Source organism: Anneissia japonica, unplaced genomic scaffold, assembly GCF_011630105.1.
Source record: "Anneissia japonica isolate Jap-2015-1 unplaced genomic scaffold, ASM1163010v1 scaffold520_len173684_cov151, whole genome shotgun sequence".
In the NCBI taxonomy this organism is placed as follows: domain Eukaryota; kingdom Metazoa; phylum Echinodermata; class Crinoidea; order Comatulida; family Comatulidae; genus Anneissia; species Anneissia japonica.
This window is the reverse complement of record NW_022728898.1, coordinates 88,778-103,891: the sequence shown is the minus strand read 5'-3', so window position 1 is coordinate 103,891 and position 15,114 is coordinate 88,778. Positions and strand designations below refer to the sequence as shown.

Genomic DNA, 15,114 nt, shown 5'->3' with positions numbered 1-15,114 from the left:
AGTTATAATATGATAATAATATACCTTTTTCTTTAAATACAGGAGAAGGATAAAGCCAAAAAAGTTAAGAAATTGTGTTAACATAAAAGTTTACTAGTCGTTTATTAATATACAAAATATGTAAATTGACGTCATAAATAAAAATAAATAAAAAATGTTATGGTTTTGTCTTTGCTTGTTACCAAAACACCAGCGCAAAAACATAGAAAAAGGGGATAAAAGAAAAAAAAACACAAAACAAAATCAATGGCTTTTTCTGCTAACGCTGGAAAAGCTCAATAATATAAGGAATAATATTAAAAGCTAAACTACAATGATAAGGAAATAATTATCAATAAGCATAACTTTCCTTGGTATTAATCTTACGGTATATATTTTCCATTATTACTCTAATTCATTATTATTCTAACGTAATTGCTGACTTAATAACCATACAACGTTGTGTTATTTTTTAATACTTACTTTTGTATAGAGAGAAATTATAAAATTATTTTCAAGTTTTATTTTCAATTGTTCCGATATCTTAAATAATGCAATTGTTTTGTTTATTAAAAGTTTGTACTATTTTATTTCTCCGTTCCGGTGATTACATAAATAAAATAAATTATAACCATGTAACAAGTTAGTAATATGACTTGACAGACGGAGTAACCTTTTCCAAAAAGGGGTTAAAGGGTAAACTGGGCAAGTCTGGCAAAGAATAGACCAGAATGGAGTTTGAGGACATCGGCCAGCAGTACCCTGACAGGTTGGAGATAATGATGATGTTGACTTATAACAATAATGGTCGGAATGATGGTAAATGTTAAAATAGCGTTTTGCGTTCGCAGGTTATATGTAGGTCTACGTAGGATATAAATCAATGTCCTAACGCGACATGAAAGTGGCAACTAATGTAAGATGTTTGATAATTTATGCCATAAAACATCGAATAAAAGCAGTGGGCTTCTTCTTTAGGACTCTTGAATGGACGTTTTTTCAAGATTGACCTCTTTTTAGAGATGGGTTATTATTTTCGAGATTACTTTTGCAAGATAAAGAGGGGGCTTCTTTTTAAAATGAATGCTGTACATTTTGGAAAAGCTACTATACGACATTTTTAAACTATACCATGTTATTATATTAATATAATACTGATATTGACAAGCTATCATCAAAATGAAAGTTAACGTCTGTCTTAATGTAACCGCTATCTCGAAAGAAGCCCATATTATGAGTTTAGAAGCTCATAGGTTACTTTTCTAGAGGCTTCTTTTTAAGATTACTTTTGCAAGCTAAAAAAAGGTGGGGAAGGCTTCTTTTAGTGATGGACTTCTTTTCGAAATGTCCATGTGGCTTTTCTATGAGATTTTACGGTATGTTAATAATAAAAACAGGATATTTGTAACAGAATTCCCTCACCACAATAACACAAATCTTATGGGTTGCAGATCCAACCGTACTAGAGTATCATGGATTTAAATATAATCAAACTACAAACCTTATCACGATTGTTATCTACTGGATATTGCGGTACACTATCCCACGTGACTGTTAACATCCAGTTAGCTTCAAATGTGACACTATCGGGAAGTGACGTGTCAGTTTGCTCCATTAATTCCATTACTCTTGTTGATGCTTGTGCGAGTACTTCATCATGATTCGTGTTTCGTCTTACTCTGTCTAAGCCTGTTGTGACTGACTGTCGAACCTAAAAAAATTAAAATAAATGTAATATAATTCATAATTTGAGTATTTATTAAATCACTGTTAATTAGCAGTTTATAAATTTGTATTATAGCCTGTTTTCCAGACCTATTTTTTTCTTTTGATATGACCATCTTAGCTAACAATTGTAGGCAACGTTAAATAACGTTGCAGTTTGCTCAAAAGGTTTTTGTAGAATCTTGAATTCGTTTTTATTACGTAATTTCTGACTAAGGTAGATGTAACGTTGCAAACGTAGCTACACGTTGTGTTAACGTTTTTGTAACATATTCTAGACCACAATTTTCACAACGAATGTTATAAAATTTATTATGTTTGCTGAAATTGGTAATTACAATTTTAACTGACTACTTATCAAGTTTGTCTGCTTTTCATGTAATAAAGTTCTAAAATATTAAAATGCAATTGTAATTATATAATTAGTATTTAGACCAGCTTTAGTAAACTAATAGACTTCAGTTAAATTGTAGTCTGCTTTGCTATCCTCGTCTGTACATGTGTGTCCTCCTGGCATAAAACTCAAACACTACTGAACCAATTTACTTCAAAACTTCACACACTGACACTGACACTGACATTTTCAGGCCGCTTATCTAACCATGTAACTCCAGCCAGTCAGTTTCAATACGGTACCGACTCGACAACATGGTGAGAGTCTGTAATGTCGTATAAACTTGTTCTGTTTGTTTTTCATGTTACATAATTAGAACTAAAAAACATTAATGTTATTTACAAACCTGGTAATATACATTTCCAATTGTATCATCTTCAAGGTCAATATCAGACCAAAAGGGAGAAACGATATGTATAGACGAGTCAGAGCTTATTCCTTCGACTGGAGGATTTGGGAAAGCAAATCTTTCATCGATTTCATTTGTTAGAATTATGATCCCATTTTCAGAAATCTATTTAAACATAAATATGTTGAATTAACATGATATATTGTATACAAAAACATTACTATTCATTTCATTTTATAGACCAGTACGGCAATATTTCATAATATTAGAGGAATGTAAGTGGAGTCATCTACGATAAAAGAATGCGAACAAAGCTAAAGAGCCAAGTACACAAAACAATGGTCAGACCAATGGGACTGTACAGAGCTGAGACATGGGCCATCAAGGAATCGCAGGTGAAGAAGCTGGAGCATACGGAGATGATGAGCCACACTGGGGGACGAATAAAGAATGAGGAGATTCGGAAGGAAACAAAGATGACACGTTTGAGAGATAAAACCCAACAGTGCAGATGGAGATGGTACAGACATGTAATGAGACAAGAAGGGGCTGATATGATAAGTTGGGCAGCAGAAAGAGTGGAAAATGGGAGCACACCAAGGGAGAGACCCAGAAAGAGATCGATGGACTGCACCAGATGGAGGACGATAATGAGACGACTCGACCCCCCCCCCGCCCCACGAGGGGACAAACGGGATGGTGATAATGATGAGATAAAATAAAAGAGGTACTGGATATACAGGTACTGTTTCCAATTTGTGTTTTAATTTATATATTTGTATAAGTTTCCCAGCATTCGGTCAGGGGCTGATACTTTTCTTTCAATAACAACTAAAGAAGTTTGTTCATTGGATAGCTGTAAACCAATTTTTGATTAAAATAAGGGATTTTAATAACAAGCCGCGAGTCTTGAATTCAATTTTACATAGGGTGTTTTAAAAACAAACAATGGCACTTTATGGTACATAAGGCAAGTACAATTATTAAACTTAATAAAATAAAAACTACGCATAAAAAATGCAAAATCTAAAATTGAACGAATAAATTTACATACGTAAATGCTACTAAAGAAGTCACCAAAATATGGGAAACCGGTCAATAGTGTAAAAGTTGGAGATATAAGTTCCGTAGATTGTATAGTATTGTCATCACGTAGATTCATATCACCTTCCTCAACTCCCCATGGCAAGAAAAATATTTCTGATAAAATAGAATGAAACATCAATATGAAATTACTGAAACGAATTAAAAGAATTAATTAGTAAATCATGACAAGCTATGACTGTTGTAGCAAAGCTTGACTAACGAATGGTATTAGAGATTTAAAGAAATGTTATTATTTCTTTTGGCCTTTTGCCCATTGGATTTTTCCTTATAACTATAATCAAATTGGTTAATAATTCAGGAAAAAAGTCAATTATATTTCATACACAATTCATAATTAAGATAAATGACAAATAGATTATCTTATTGCTTATTATTTGACCTATTTATTATTGACACACCTTGGCAAGTAAATCCATCGCCGAAATAGCCTTCATTGCAGTAACAGCTGAAACTACCATTATTGTTGTCACAGGTTGATGTACCTGATCTAGCACACGGTTCACCTTCACATTCGTCAATATCTAAAATTAGATAAAGTAATTCAAATAAATTAATTTCTTTAATTCAATATTATTGGCTCAGAAGTTCTTTTTAATCGCGGCTCTCTATGTGTATTTATAGATACAAAATCTTTAACCTTGTGTGTAAGAGTTATACGTCATAAAAAGTTCATTAGTTTAAAGAAATGAACAATGCGATTTAACTGAATATAAACAAAAGCATGATTATGACTTGAAAAATAACTTACGCCTAAATTTAAACAAATTTATATGACAATAAATATTTAAATAAAACAATCAGTCAAAAACAGAAAAAACCTCCCTACCAATGCATTGTTTTTCTACCATTTGATATCCGTCATGACATCTACAAGTATAGCTACCGTCAGTATTGATACAAGTTGCCATTGCGTCACAATTATCAGCTCCTTGCGTACACTCGTCAATATCTTACAAAAAGAAATTTCATTTCAAATCTAACAAGGATTCATGTTAATTTCTTTACTAAACTGTTGTATTAATGTGTGTTGCTAACAGCGTTTGCTGTTCATGTGCTCAGTTGTGGTGTAGGCTCGAAATTGCATATTGTTCGCCATTCAGAAAAAAAACAAAAACTTTAGAGAGGATGATGTTGTCTGTTATGCATGTATGCATGCCCGACATTATTTCCCATCTAGAACAGTAGCGCATAGAGTAACATTAAACAGGTAGTGAGACGGAAGTTATGACTCTTTCTGACTTTAAGCAGGACAAAAATGATATGCATCTTCTACTTCGTTAAGCCAATATAAATTGCATAGCATTTTGTTATGAACTGAAGAGGGAAATTCTGATTTTATATCTGTTTTTCTTCAACTTCAATTTGTATTGTAATGTGTTTTTTTTATTTTGCAGATTTCTAATAAAGTTCATTTGTATTTGTATGTATTAGTAACTAGTCTCTATCATTACGGCTGCTAGCCTTAAGATTATTTGATCCTGTTCTCAACAATGTGATACTTCGTCTGTATTTATTTAAATACTATTTACAAATTATATAATACTTAATTTGTCAGCCATGTAATTGACTTTTATTTTGTATATACAAAAGGACGGATATCCCATAAAATAAATAACATTCTGAATTTATATCTGTTTTTCTTCAACTTCAATTTGTATTGTAATGTGTTTTTTTATTTTGCAGATTTCTAATAAAGTTCATTTGTATTTGTATGTATTAGTAACTAGTCTCTATCATTACGGCTGCTAGCCTTAAGATTATTGGATCCTGTTCTCAACAATGTGATACTTCGTCTGTATTTATTTAAATACTATTTACAAATTATATAATACTAAATTTGTCAGCCATGTAATTGACTTTTATTTTGTATATACAAAAGTACGGATATCCCATATAATAAATAACATTTATAAAAGATATACAAGTCAATTAGCTACCCAACTGCACGTACATCTATGAATAATTTTCTGAAAATGTTACCTCGACATCCATGTGGCAATGTATCGTTATACACACCGTCATAACATGTTGCAGATGTAGCACCAGCGGGCAGGATTTCGTAACCATTGTTACAGAAAAAAATTACTGATGAACCATGCGTAAAACTACCATCTATGTTGATGTCGTCTGAAACCAATGGTTCTAAACAATCCTCTGTTGTACCAAAAATACACAACCAAACGGTATTTTTTTCGAATAAGCATACTATTTAAGCATACATAATACAAATATAAGCGTTACAATATTAATATGTTTGTAGTTTAAGCAAAATATTGAGTTTTTAACCTAATGCCTTAATGCTTTTATCTTATATCAAGCACTCTACTCTTAATGATCTGGTTATATACATACATACATGTATAAATTATATATATACTGTACATATAAATAGAAAAGCCAAAATACTAAAAAAAAAAAAAAAACAATAATGCTGTTGGAAACAATGGCTGAATCTCGGTAGAAGTTTGATAAGCAACAGCTAAAATGTTAAGTAAGGAAACAGCAAGAAAGTTTTGAACAACACTATTCCTTCCTCAGTGTCGAGTGAGTGAGGTTAGAAAAAGCCAATTGCTTACACAAACAAAAGTGAGAGGCAAGAATGGTTAAAACAATAAACTAGTTGAGATAGGGCTAGAGGTAAGGTTGCAGTGAGTGTAAACACACAACGTGAAAAGGAGTGAAAATGAATAACAAAACTAGAATTTACTCTTTGACAAAGCCAAAAAATGTATTGATGAAATCGGGAATTCCATTGAATAATTGATAACTAGGATTAACAAAATCATATCTCATGTTCAATCTGTTGAAATCTTCCCGGCTTGGCTTCTTTTCTTTTTTTTTTTTTTTTTTTTTTTCGATTATTTAATCCTTTTAATTTATTGTTATTAGTTAGGTCATTAGATTAGTCCGGGGACCTTAATTACAGGCCTACGGCCTCCTTGGTCCTCGGCACTTGTAGTAGTTAAGTTAAGTTGCAAATTACAAGTGAAATAAAAATGAAATGAAATGAAAATGAAATGTAAAAAAATAGATAGATTTATATAGCGCTGATAAACGAGGTCTCTGTGCGCTCGGGACTAGATGTTGCACTTTTCAATAACTTTCTCCTCCCCTGAAAGTCACTTCATGTCCACTGCAGCCAGTAAACTGGCGCACTTTAATCTGTCCACGACAAGGGCCGAGGGAACCAGCACACCGGGGTAACCCCCTACTCATCTCGAAAGTTGTACTGGGTTCTTTAAAGTGCACATGAGCATTTGTGTACATTGGGCCTACGGTTTATAGTCCTTATCCGAAAAGACTTGTTCCAGCACCAGGGGCGGATTGCTGTAAAACGGTCTTAACTTGTAGTCTTAACTTCTCGAATAAAGCCGGCTTTATCACTTAGACGGTCTTACTAAAGTCATTCTTCTAAGACCATTACTATAAAACAGTCTTCCCTAAGACCGCTTTGAGTATTGAAACGCAAACAAGCACTCCCTGGTAACGTAAGATTTAGGGCGACGTCATGCGTGCTCGACGCACGCAAATGTATCGAAATGAACGTAAATAAACGCCGCAGACCTATTTTTACAGACGCTGAGAAGTGTGCGGAGTATTCGTCGTTCGATTCTCCGACTTTGATGATAGGCTTAGGTCTTGCCATTGCACTGTTAGATTAATCAGCAGAACGCCATGATGAAAATGATTTAAGACCGTTTTAAGCCTCCTCCGAGTAGGCTTTAAAATTTAAGACGGCTAACTGGTTAGACTGCGGTATAGCAATGGTCTATAATCATAGACCAGTAGTGACGTCACGATTATAGCCGGCTAACCGTGAAGACCGTCTAAAGACCGCTTATATAGCAATCCGCCCCGGAACTATAAGAGCGAGCCGGCCGCGAACCTGTACCGATATTGTTGGCTATAAACACGGTGCCCCTGCCTTAACCGCTCGGCCATTTGGCTCGAGTAGGCCAAATGGGAGAACTTTATTAATAGGCCTACTCAGCAAAATATGCGTGGTGGTTTTAAGTAAAAATTCCAGGTGATTTTTCGCATCCTTACTTTTTTTTTTTCACTCAAATTGACATTATGGTCTATTGCGATAAGTTTTAAAACATTAGCAATTGAGTGACCAGTGAATACTCCATAAATCTTGAAGGTTTTGGTAGCTGATATGCTGTGTCATTTTATACGATTTTTTTCCTGACCGAACATGTGTACCGCATACATGATAGATAAACGATATTTTTTGGTGAGGCATTTAATAAATTGCCTTATCCAAAATGTTGGTATGTTTGACAGTGATGAAGCCAGGACCTGCCCGACGGAGGGGCTAAAGGCCCCGACGTGGGGGGGGGGTGGCTAGTGGAGCGAATCGAGTCTCACTTGGCTGGGGGCCAGGGGGCCGCCTAGGGCCCCCGGTGGGGGGTCCAGGGGGCGAAGGTCCCTTGAAGCCACGGATATTTGACAAATTATGGCGAAGTTTTATTACTTATTTTTATAGGCATCGAGCTACTATAATATAACTTCATGTAGGCTATGTTTTCTAATGTCGAATTCAGCTTCCCGGAACCAAAACATTTTGAATAAAACAAGAAACAAAGATTATGCAATGTAACCATCTAATTTATTTTCAAATGCTCATTATTGAAAGTGAAATTCTACAATTTGGTAATTTTGCATTTGTCAACGCTATCAATGTCGAGGTTGCTTTCCCTATGACAATGTATTCAAAGCATCATGAGGGTATCCAAACGAGCATTTGTGATAACAAAACGCAAATTATTTTTATTTAGTCTCATTGAACTATTATTAGGCCTATTATTATTATTATTATTATTATTATTATTATTATTATTATTATTATTATTGTGATGAAAAGTTAACAAAAATAGTTTAATGAAAGTAAATAATTTTTTTATTTGTTTATCCCCCGACAAAATTTACTCATCTTCCCCGACGGGGGGGGGGGGGCTATGCATCCCCGACGGGGGGCTATAGCCCTGGCGCCACCCCTGATGTTTGGTTGCTCCTGAATTAGCAATGAGCTTGTTTTACATGACGAACCACAAAGATGGAATGCCAAAATTATGCAAGAGTTTCTCAATAAACCATAAAAGGTTAGGTTTTCAGCGATAAGCTTAAACAGTGTATCTGAATAAAACGTTCTGTAGTCTGTAGAATCGGGTTTTATTTTAATTATTGCCATTATTGGTGGTACACTAAGGTAATAACCAGTGGCTCTCTGGTCGACCGGTGACGTCGTTTGTAAGTCAGTATTTAGCACGAGGTTTGCCATTTGCTTTTTGATAACAGTTTTGGTGTGGGTCCTTGATAATAATTTTCTATTCTGCAGGTTTACGATAGTCCTTATGTGCGATTCTTAAAATCTAAGTGTGAAGAAAAAAAATATAACTTTCTTGCGCAATGCTCGACTATACCTTGCATGAAAAGTGCCGCGTATATCGCAGATACAACAAGACCAAGATCCTTTTACAAACAACTGATATTTGACCATATTAAGTCAGGCTGATTTAAACTAGTGAGTACTCTTTTAGCTGCATTATAATGAAGTAACATAGAAATAAAGTTTCTGTGTAGCACTGTGGTATATACATATACATAATCAATTATAGGTAGAAGCTGTGCTCTAATCAACGTTAAATGATTTCAAGATTCAGTTCTTACCGTAACACATTGGGAACTGTCCAAAGCTGTTTCCGTTACAAAATAGTTGTGATTCATCCAAAAGGCTATAACCGTCGGCACATTCAAATGTTACATTGGTTCCAGATTCAAATAAATAATGACCAAAATCAGCGACACGGAGATTCATTGGAAGAATTATTGTGGCAAGATTGCATTTATCTATTGTAATTGATAAGTAATAGGGACAAAATTATATATTTTATTTGAGTAAGAAGTTATAATATCTCAACAGTAAATGTAGACCTTGTCTATGAAACACTTTTAGAAGCAACTTTAATAAGAAAGAAAGTAAATATAACTTTGTCTCTTTTTTAGCGCTTTGCAAAGACCAAAGGGCTTTACATATTACTTACTACTAAGGATAAATGTTATGTTTTAATTATTTTATAAAAGTAATTAGCGATGATGAATTACGTTTTGAATGTGAAAGATTGTCTCAAATATCTGGTCCGAGCTTAGATAAAGAATGTTCATCAAATGATCAGGAAATACAGAGAACATTATACATAATAACCAGTTTCATAGACACGACGTAGGAATAAGCATGTTATTAGCCTACTAATTTATATAATCCTTCAGGATGTTTTCAAGCATTAATTTAATTCTAAGTAAAATAATTTCATTTAGCATAATATTATTAGAGCTCTAAAAAATATTATGGTTTAGAGCTGTAATAATTGATAATTAATCATATGAGACATGTATGTCATATATATGTATGTATGTATATTTGTATGTTTGTATGTTTGTTGTTGTATGTGGAACGATTGATTGATTACTTGATTGATTCTAAAACCAGCCTTTATGACCACAGTAAAATAAGTGTTTAAACATACATTGCACCTTCAATATTCTTCACACTAAATGCTATTTACTGGAATCGACTAATGCCAAAAAATGAGTAAAGATAATACATCTTAATGTTTAGATATTACATCAAAAAATGAGTAAAGATATTACATCTTAATGTTTAGATATTACATCAAAAATGAGTAATGATATTACATATTAATGTTGTTAATTACTCAGTTAACTACATCATTCTGTACCAACTGTGGTACACAAACGAGCTATTTAGTAACAAAGTAAAATGCAATAATAGATTATTTATGACTTAATATTGTTATAGTTTCAAATTGTTAATACTTTACAAACCAGAACAAAACGTTGAATCCTCGTCTTCGAGTAGAGGGCAGTCAATAAAGCTATCGCAGATTTGTGATGTTGGAATGCAACGTGAGCTTTTGAGGCACCGGTATTCGTATTCGCTACATGATCCTTTAAAAACACAGTAATTGTTATAATAATAATAATAATAATAATAATAATAATAATAATAATAATAATAATAATTATTATTATTATTATTATTATTATAAATGATAATAATAATAATAAATAATAATAATAATTATTATTATTATTATCATCATAGTTGTTGCTGCTGTTGTTATTATATAAATATCATTAAAATATGTCAACGTACCACAATCTGATTCATCAAAACCGTCTGCACAATCTGGCCTCTCATTACATACATATTCACTTGGAATACACCTCTCGGGACAGGCGAAGTATCCTTCATTACATACATTATCTTTCACAAAATAAAAATAAATATTATAATATAAAGCAACTGTGTGAATGTTAGGAGGTTGTCAGGCATGAGCATCCCAATTGCCGCCTTAAACATGTTAATGTTGAATTGGCACCAATATTCCACAAAGAGTTCTATAAATTGATGCTCTGTCTAAAACTACAATTTCCCACAATTAGCTCTAGAATAACAATACTCTAAAAATCTGGAGTTTTTACAATATTAAACCCAACTGCGGCGGAACATTTTTGAAAGTGGGAAGGGGGGCATTTCGTAAGGTCTAGTATGCGAGCGAAGCTAACCACGATGATGTATAGTAAGTGTAAATGATTGGCCTAGGGTAAACCTTCAAACTATCTAATATAACCACATTTAAACTCCATTGAACAAGTCACTTCAGTAGTTTGAATTTTCGTGTTTTGTGTTTTGTTAGGGATCCAGACTGAATTTCATTTTATGTGTATTGTACATATATATATATATGACAAATAAATCTATTGAGTATTGTATTGTATTGTATCTAAACGAAAACAATAAGATACTTAATTAGGCCATTTTTAAAAATAAAATTCTCTGATGGTTAACTACAGAAATTACAGTACACTGTAGTTAATGTGTTAAAAAAATCTTTCCAAATAAAAAAATCTTTCGCTTGACATTAGGAATTAATCATTTGTGAAACAAAATGATAGGCTATGTCAAATGTTGAACAGTGGCAGATTCAAGTGGGAATACAGGCAGCTCGGGCACCCAACCTCCATTTTTTTTTCAAAATTATTTAAAAAAAAAAAAATAAATAATGGAGAAAACAAACAAAATTGTATTAAACTTGTAAGCTGAGAGAGCCATTTCCGGCTATCTAAAGGTGCCATAATCATAATTTTATAATTAGATTGAGACGGTTAATTATAAAATTGAATCCTGAAGGCTGTATGATTCATGACGAGGTAGAGGTGGAATATGATTTCGGAAGATAGATGTTAGAACAAAAATGAAGAAGAGTGAGAGAGAACAAGGACAGGTAATGGAAAAGAAAAACAAAAGCAGGGCCCTGTGTGGCCTGGTAGTACAAATGAGGTAGCTAATCTCAACATTATTAACCAAAATATCTTATGAAAATAGAAAGAGAGACTAGCCACACAGCAGTAGTGTTGAAGAGAGTCAAAAATAAATAATTAAGATCCCCGCCTCAAATATGTGATTAGATTATTCAAGATTAATTACTATAATTCCAGACATTCTTTTTTGTAAATTGTCTTACTTACAATAACGACCACGGGCAGTGAAAAAAAAACCAATTGCCCCGGGCTTTATAATATACAGAATTTAAACTTCTGAAGAAAATCTCACTGCGTGCCATAAAAAAAACAAAAAAAACCGGGCTAATCTTGCCCGCGTTCATCACCCGGTGAGCAAAGCAATGTTTGAAATATAGTGTTCGAGGTACTAGTATTACTGTTGTATTAATATTTAATAACATATTAATATGACTAGTTATAACTTACCACTTATTTCAATTAAGAATGTACATGAACTTGTCAGTCCAATGTTATCAGTCGCCATATATAAGATCGTATATGAACCTTTATTAAACAAATCTCCTGGTGAATGTGTATTACTCATAGAAGGTAAAACTGTTACTTGACCAGCATTGTCAGATCCAGTTGGTACGCTCCAGTTAACTATAATGCTCTCGTTATCAAACGATAATGTTCTTGCTATATTATCTGGACACTGTATACTAGGAGGTTCATTATCTACAGAATTAAAATATTATAATTATATATATATATATATATTATATAACATCTGTCTCTTATACACATCTAGATGTGTATAAGAGACAGGTGTATATGTATTTCATTTTTATATATTTTATTTTAAAATATGTCAAATCTTTTTTGAATAGAGAATGTCTGTACTGTTTGCGTGCAGTCGAATTACCTATGACTTGTACGGTGAATGAACACTCAGTGTATGTCGAGTTGAATACTGCTGTGTAGGTCACATTATGCTTTCCAATGTTGAACTTTGAATTTGAGGAATGTGTGGAAGAGATGGTAGCAGAAACAGAATTGTCTGAAAGTACTGGTACTTCCCATTCTACGATTGCAAAGCTTAGTCCGGATCCAGTAGCTACTGTTACGTCAGCAGGACAGTTTTTAAACACTAAACGTAAAATATGAAATGATCAACATAAACGTTAAAAAATAACATAAAAATATATATTATGTTGACATGTATTGTAGAAATACACGAGATGTCTATATGAGTAGAACCAAGTAGGCTAAAATAGTGCTGGGTATTATAAAAGTAAGTACAGGAGTAAAACTTCGGTTACTTCATAATTTACTGTACTACATAAAGTTCAAGCGATCTTTAGGTACATAATGTCAGACGCAGATGCTCCTGTATATAAGGTTTATTGTAAATTGAGTAGCTTGTGTACCACCCTCAAGTTTGTTTCGGAAAACTTCAAGTAGTTGATCACCCTAAACCAGATCACGATGCGTAAATTGAAGTAAGTTAATTATATAATGTGATATTTCGGGAAAATTTAATTGTTATATTATGATTCTTTGATTCAATGTTACATGCTTTATATTTTGCAACGACCTAATTAGAGTTAACCATTGTTTTAAGCCTTTAATTATCATGTTAAAGTTAAGCCCTATATTCTGTAGTAATGTTATGGATAAACGTGAACGAATAGGGTGTGAGACGCAAGTCCTGCCATGGCCAGTGAGTTGACCTTTGAACATTATATGCCTAGGATGGTCCTACGAATATATATTCATGTGCTAAATTTATCAATGTGGTCTTTGTTAATTATCATCTTGTCATATGTTTTAACTACAGAATAAAACCATTGTTAAATGGATAAAACCGAACATAAAACCGACTATGTTTCACTCTTATGCCGTAAGCTAATAGCCAGGTGGTACAAGCCATGAGAATTATTTTCCCCATAGACATAGATTACATTTCTTTGAGCTGGAGGAGTAAGATGATGACCGTTTTAATATTGACCAGGATATTTAATGTTGTGTGCGTTTTTCTCTCAGGTCCCATATATATTTTAGAGTTTAGTGGAGTTACGTTTACTCAGCAATTTAAATGATGACTTGTAATATCTAAATGATGACTTGTGATATCTAAATGATGACTTGTGATATGATGCACACATAAACACACACACACACACACCTACACACACCCCACGCCCACCCACACACAGATACAGATAAAATTTATTGTCAAATGTACATGTAAACATACAATGAAATAGTATCAGCTCGATGAACGCAATATAAATAATTTAAGTAACATGAATAACGACTATACAGTGAGACAAACATTTAATTTCTGTTTTTTGTGTGTGCATCAAACACTAGTGTTGTATTGGCATACAATGGAAATGAATTGCCTCCAATCGGATTCGAATTTTCAACAAAAGCTTCAATGGCGCAGTTGGTTAAGGCATCTACATAGACAGCAGAAGGTCCCGGTTTTGAATCCCGGTTGGGGCAATATTTTTGCACTCGGAGATTCCTTTTGTATGTATGGCCTTTTTTAAATATTTAGTTATTGCGGTTAATATTTACTCACTAATATAATCTGATATTGATTCACTGATTTCTGCTGATGTTGATTCACTGCTTTCCGCTGACGTTGATTTGCTAAAAGATGAGTCGCTGTCATCAGACGTAGTGTCATCTATCACTAAAATGTCGAGAATAATACGAATGCATGAACTATAATGAACTGCTTTAATCGATACCTATTAACTACACTAACAATGCATTGAACTTGATAAAAAAAACTTAACTGAGAACCACTAGACTATATTTCAAAATAGAACACATTATGTGTTCTTTCATAATGCTTCAATATAAAAGATAATTATAAGTATATAAAAGATAATTATAAGTACTAATACTTATAAACAATATAGAATGCTTGTTTACCTTCAGCAGAAAGTGAATCACGATCTATTAAAAGTGAACTGCCAATAATCATGCCTGATTCGTCTACTCCAGCTAGGAAAGCAGTTAACATGTCTGCTATTTCGATGATTGTTTCAAAAGTTATACGGATTTTCAAATTGGCAACAATACTTCCACTCTCAAAGCCGTGAGCTTCGCATCCAACGAGGGCAATATTACTACCTGATAAAGCACTCATTACCTTAACAGAAATAATTCAATTAAAACAGAAATTAGGACAAGCATAGAGGGCAGGTACCAATGCTATATTTTCTCATTTATA

At 33.2% G+C, this 15,114-nt stretch overlaps 1 protein-coding gene across 1 annotated transcript in view; it reads right to left on the bottom strand.

Moving 5' to 3' along the window:
• LOC117114557 overlaps nucleotides 1-15,114 on the bottom strand; it is a 38,865-nt gene that overhangs the window by 17,784 nt on the left and 5,967 nt on the right. The window contains exons 3-15 of the mRNA XM_033258230.1: nucleotides 14,814-15,033; nucleotides 14,455-14,568; nucleotides 12,790-13,014; nucleotides 12,351-12,602; nucleotides 10,735-10,845; nucleotides 10,404-10,526; nucleotides 9,228-9,407; nucleotides 5,535-5,708; nucleotides 4,381-4,503; nucleotides 3,953-4,075; nucleotides 3,502-3,647; nucleotides 2,445-2,612; nucleotides 1,481-1,690 (exon numbers count right to left, since the gene is read on the bottom strand). Of these exons, the coding sequence (XP_033114121.1) occupies nucleotides 1,481-1,690; nucleotides 2,445-2,612; nucleotides 3,502-3,647; nucleotides 3,953-4,075; nucleotides 4,381-4,503; nucleotides 5,535-5,708; nucleotides 9,228-9,407; nucleotides 10,404-10,526; nucleotides 10,735-10,845; nucleotides 12,351-12,602; nucleotides 12,790-13,014; nucleotides 14,455-14,568; nucleotides 14,814-15,033 (2,169 nt within the window). The remainder of the gene's footprint in view (nucleotides 1-1,480; nucleotides 1,691-2,444; nucleotides 2,613-3,501; nucleotides 3,648-3,952; nucleotides 4,076-4,380; nucleotides 4,504-5,534; nucleotides 5,709-9,227; nucleotides 9,408-10,403; nucleotides 10,527-10,734; nucleotides 10,846-12,350; nucleotides 12,603-12,789; nucleotides 13,015-14,454; nucleotides 14,569-14,813; nucleotides 15,034-15,114) is intronic.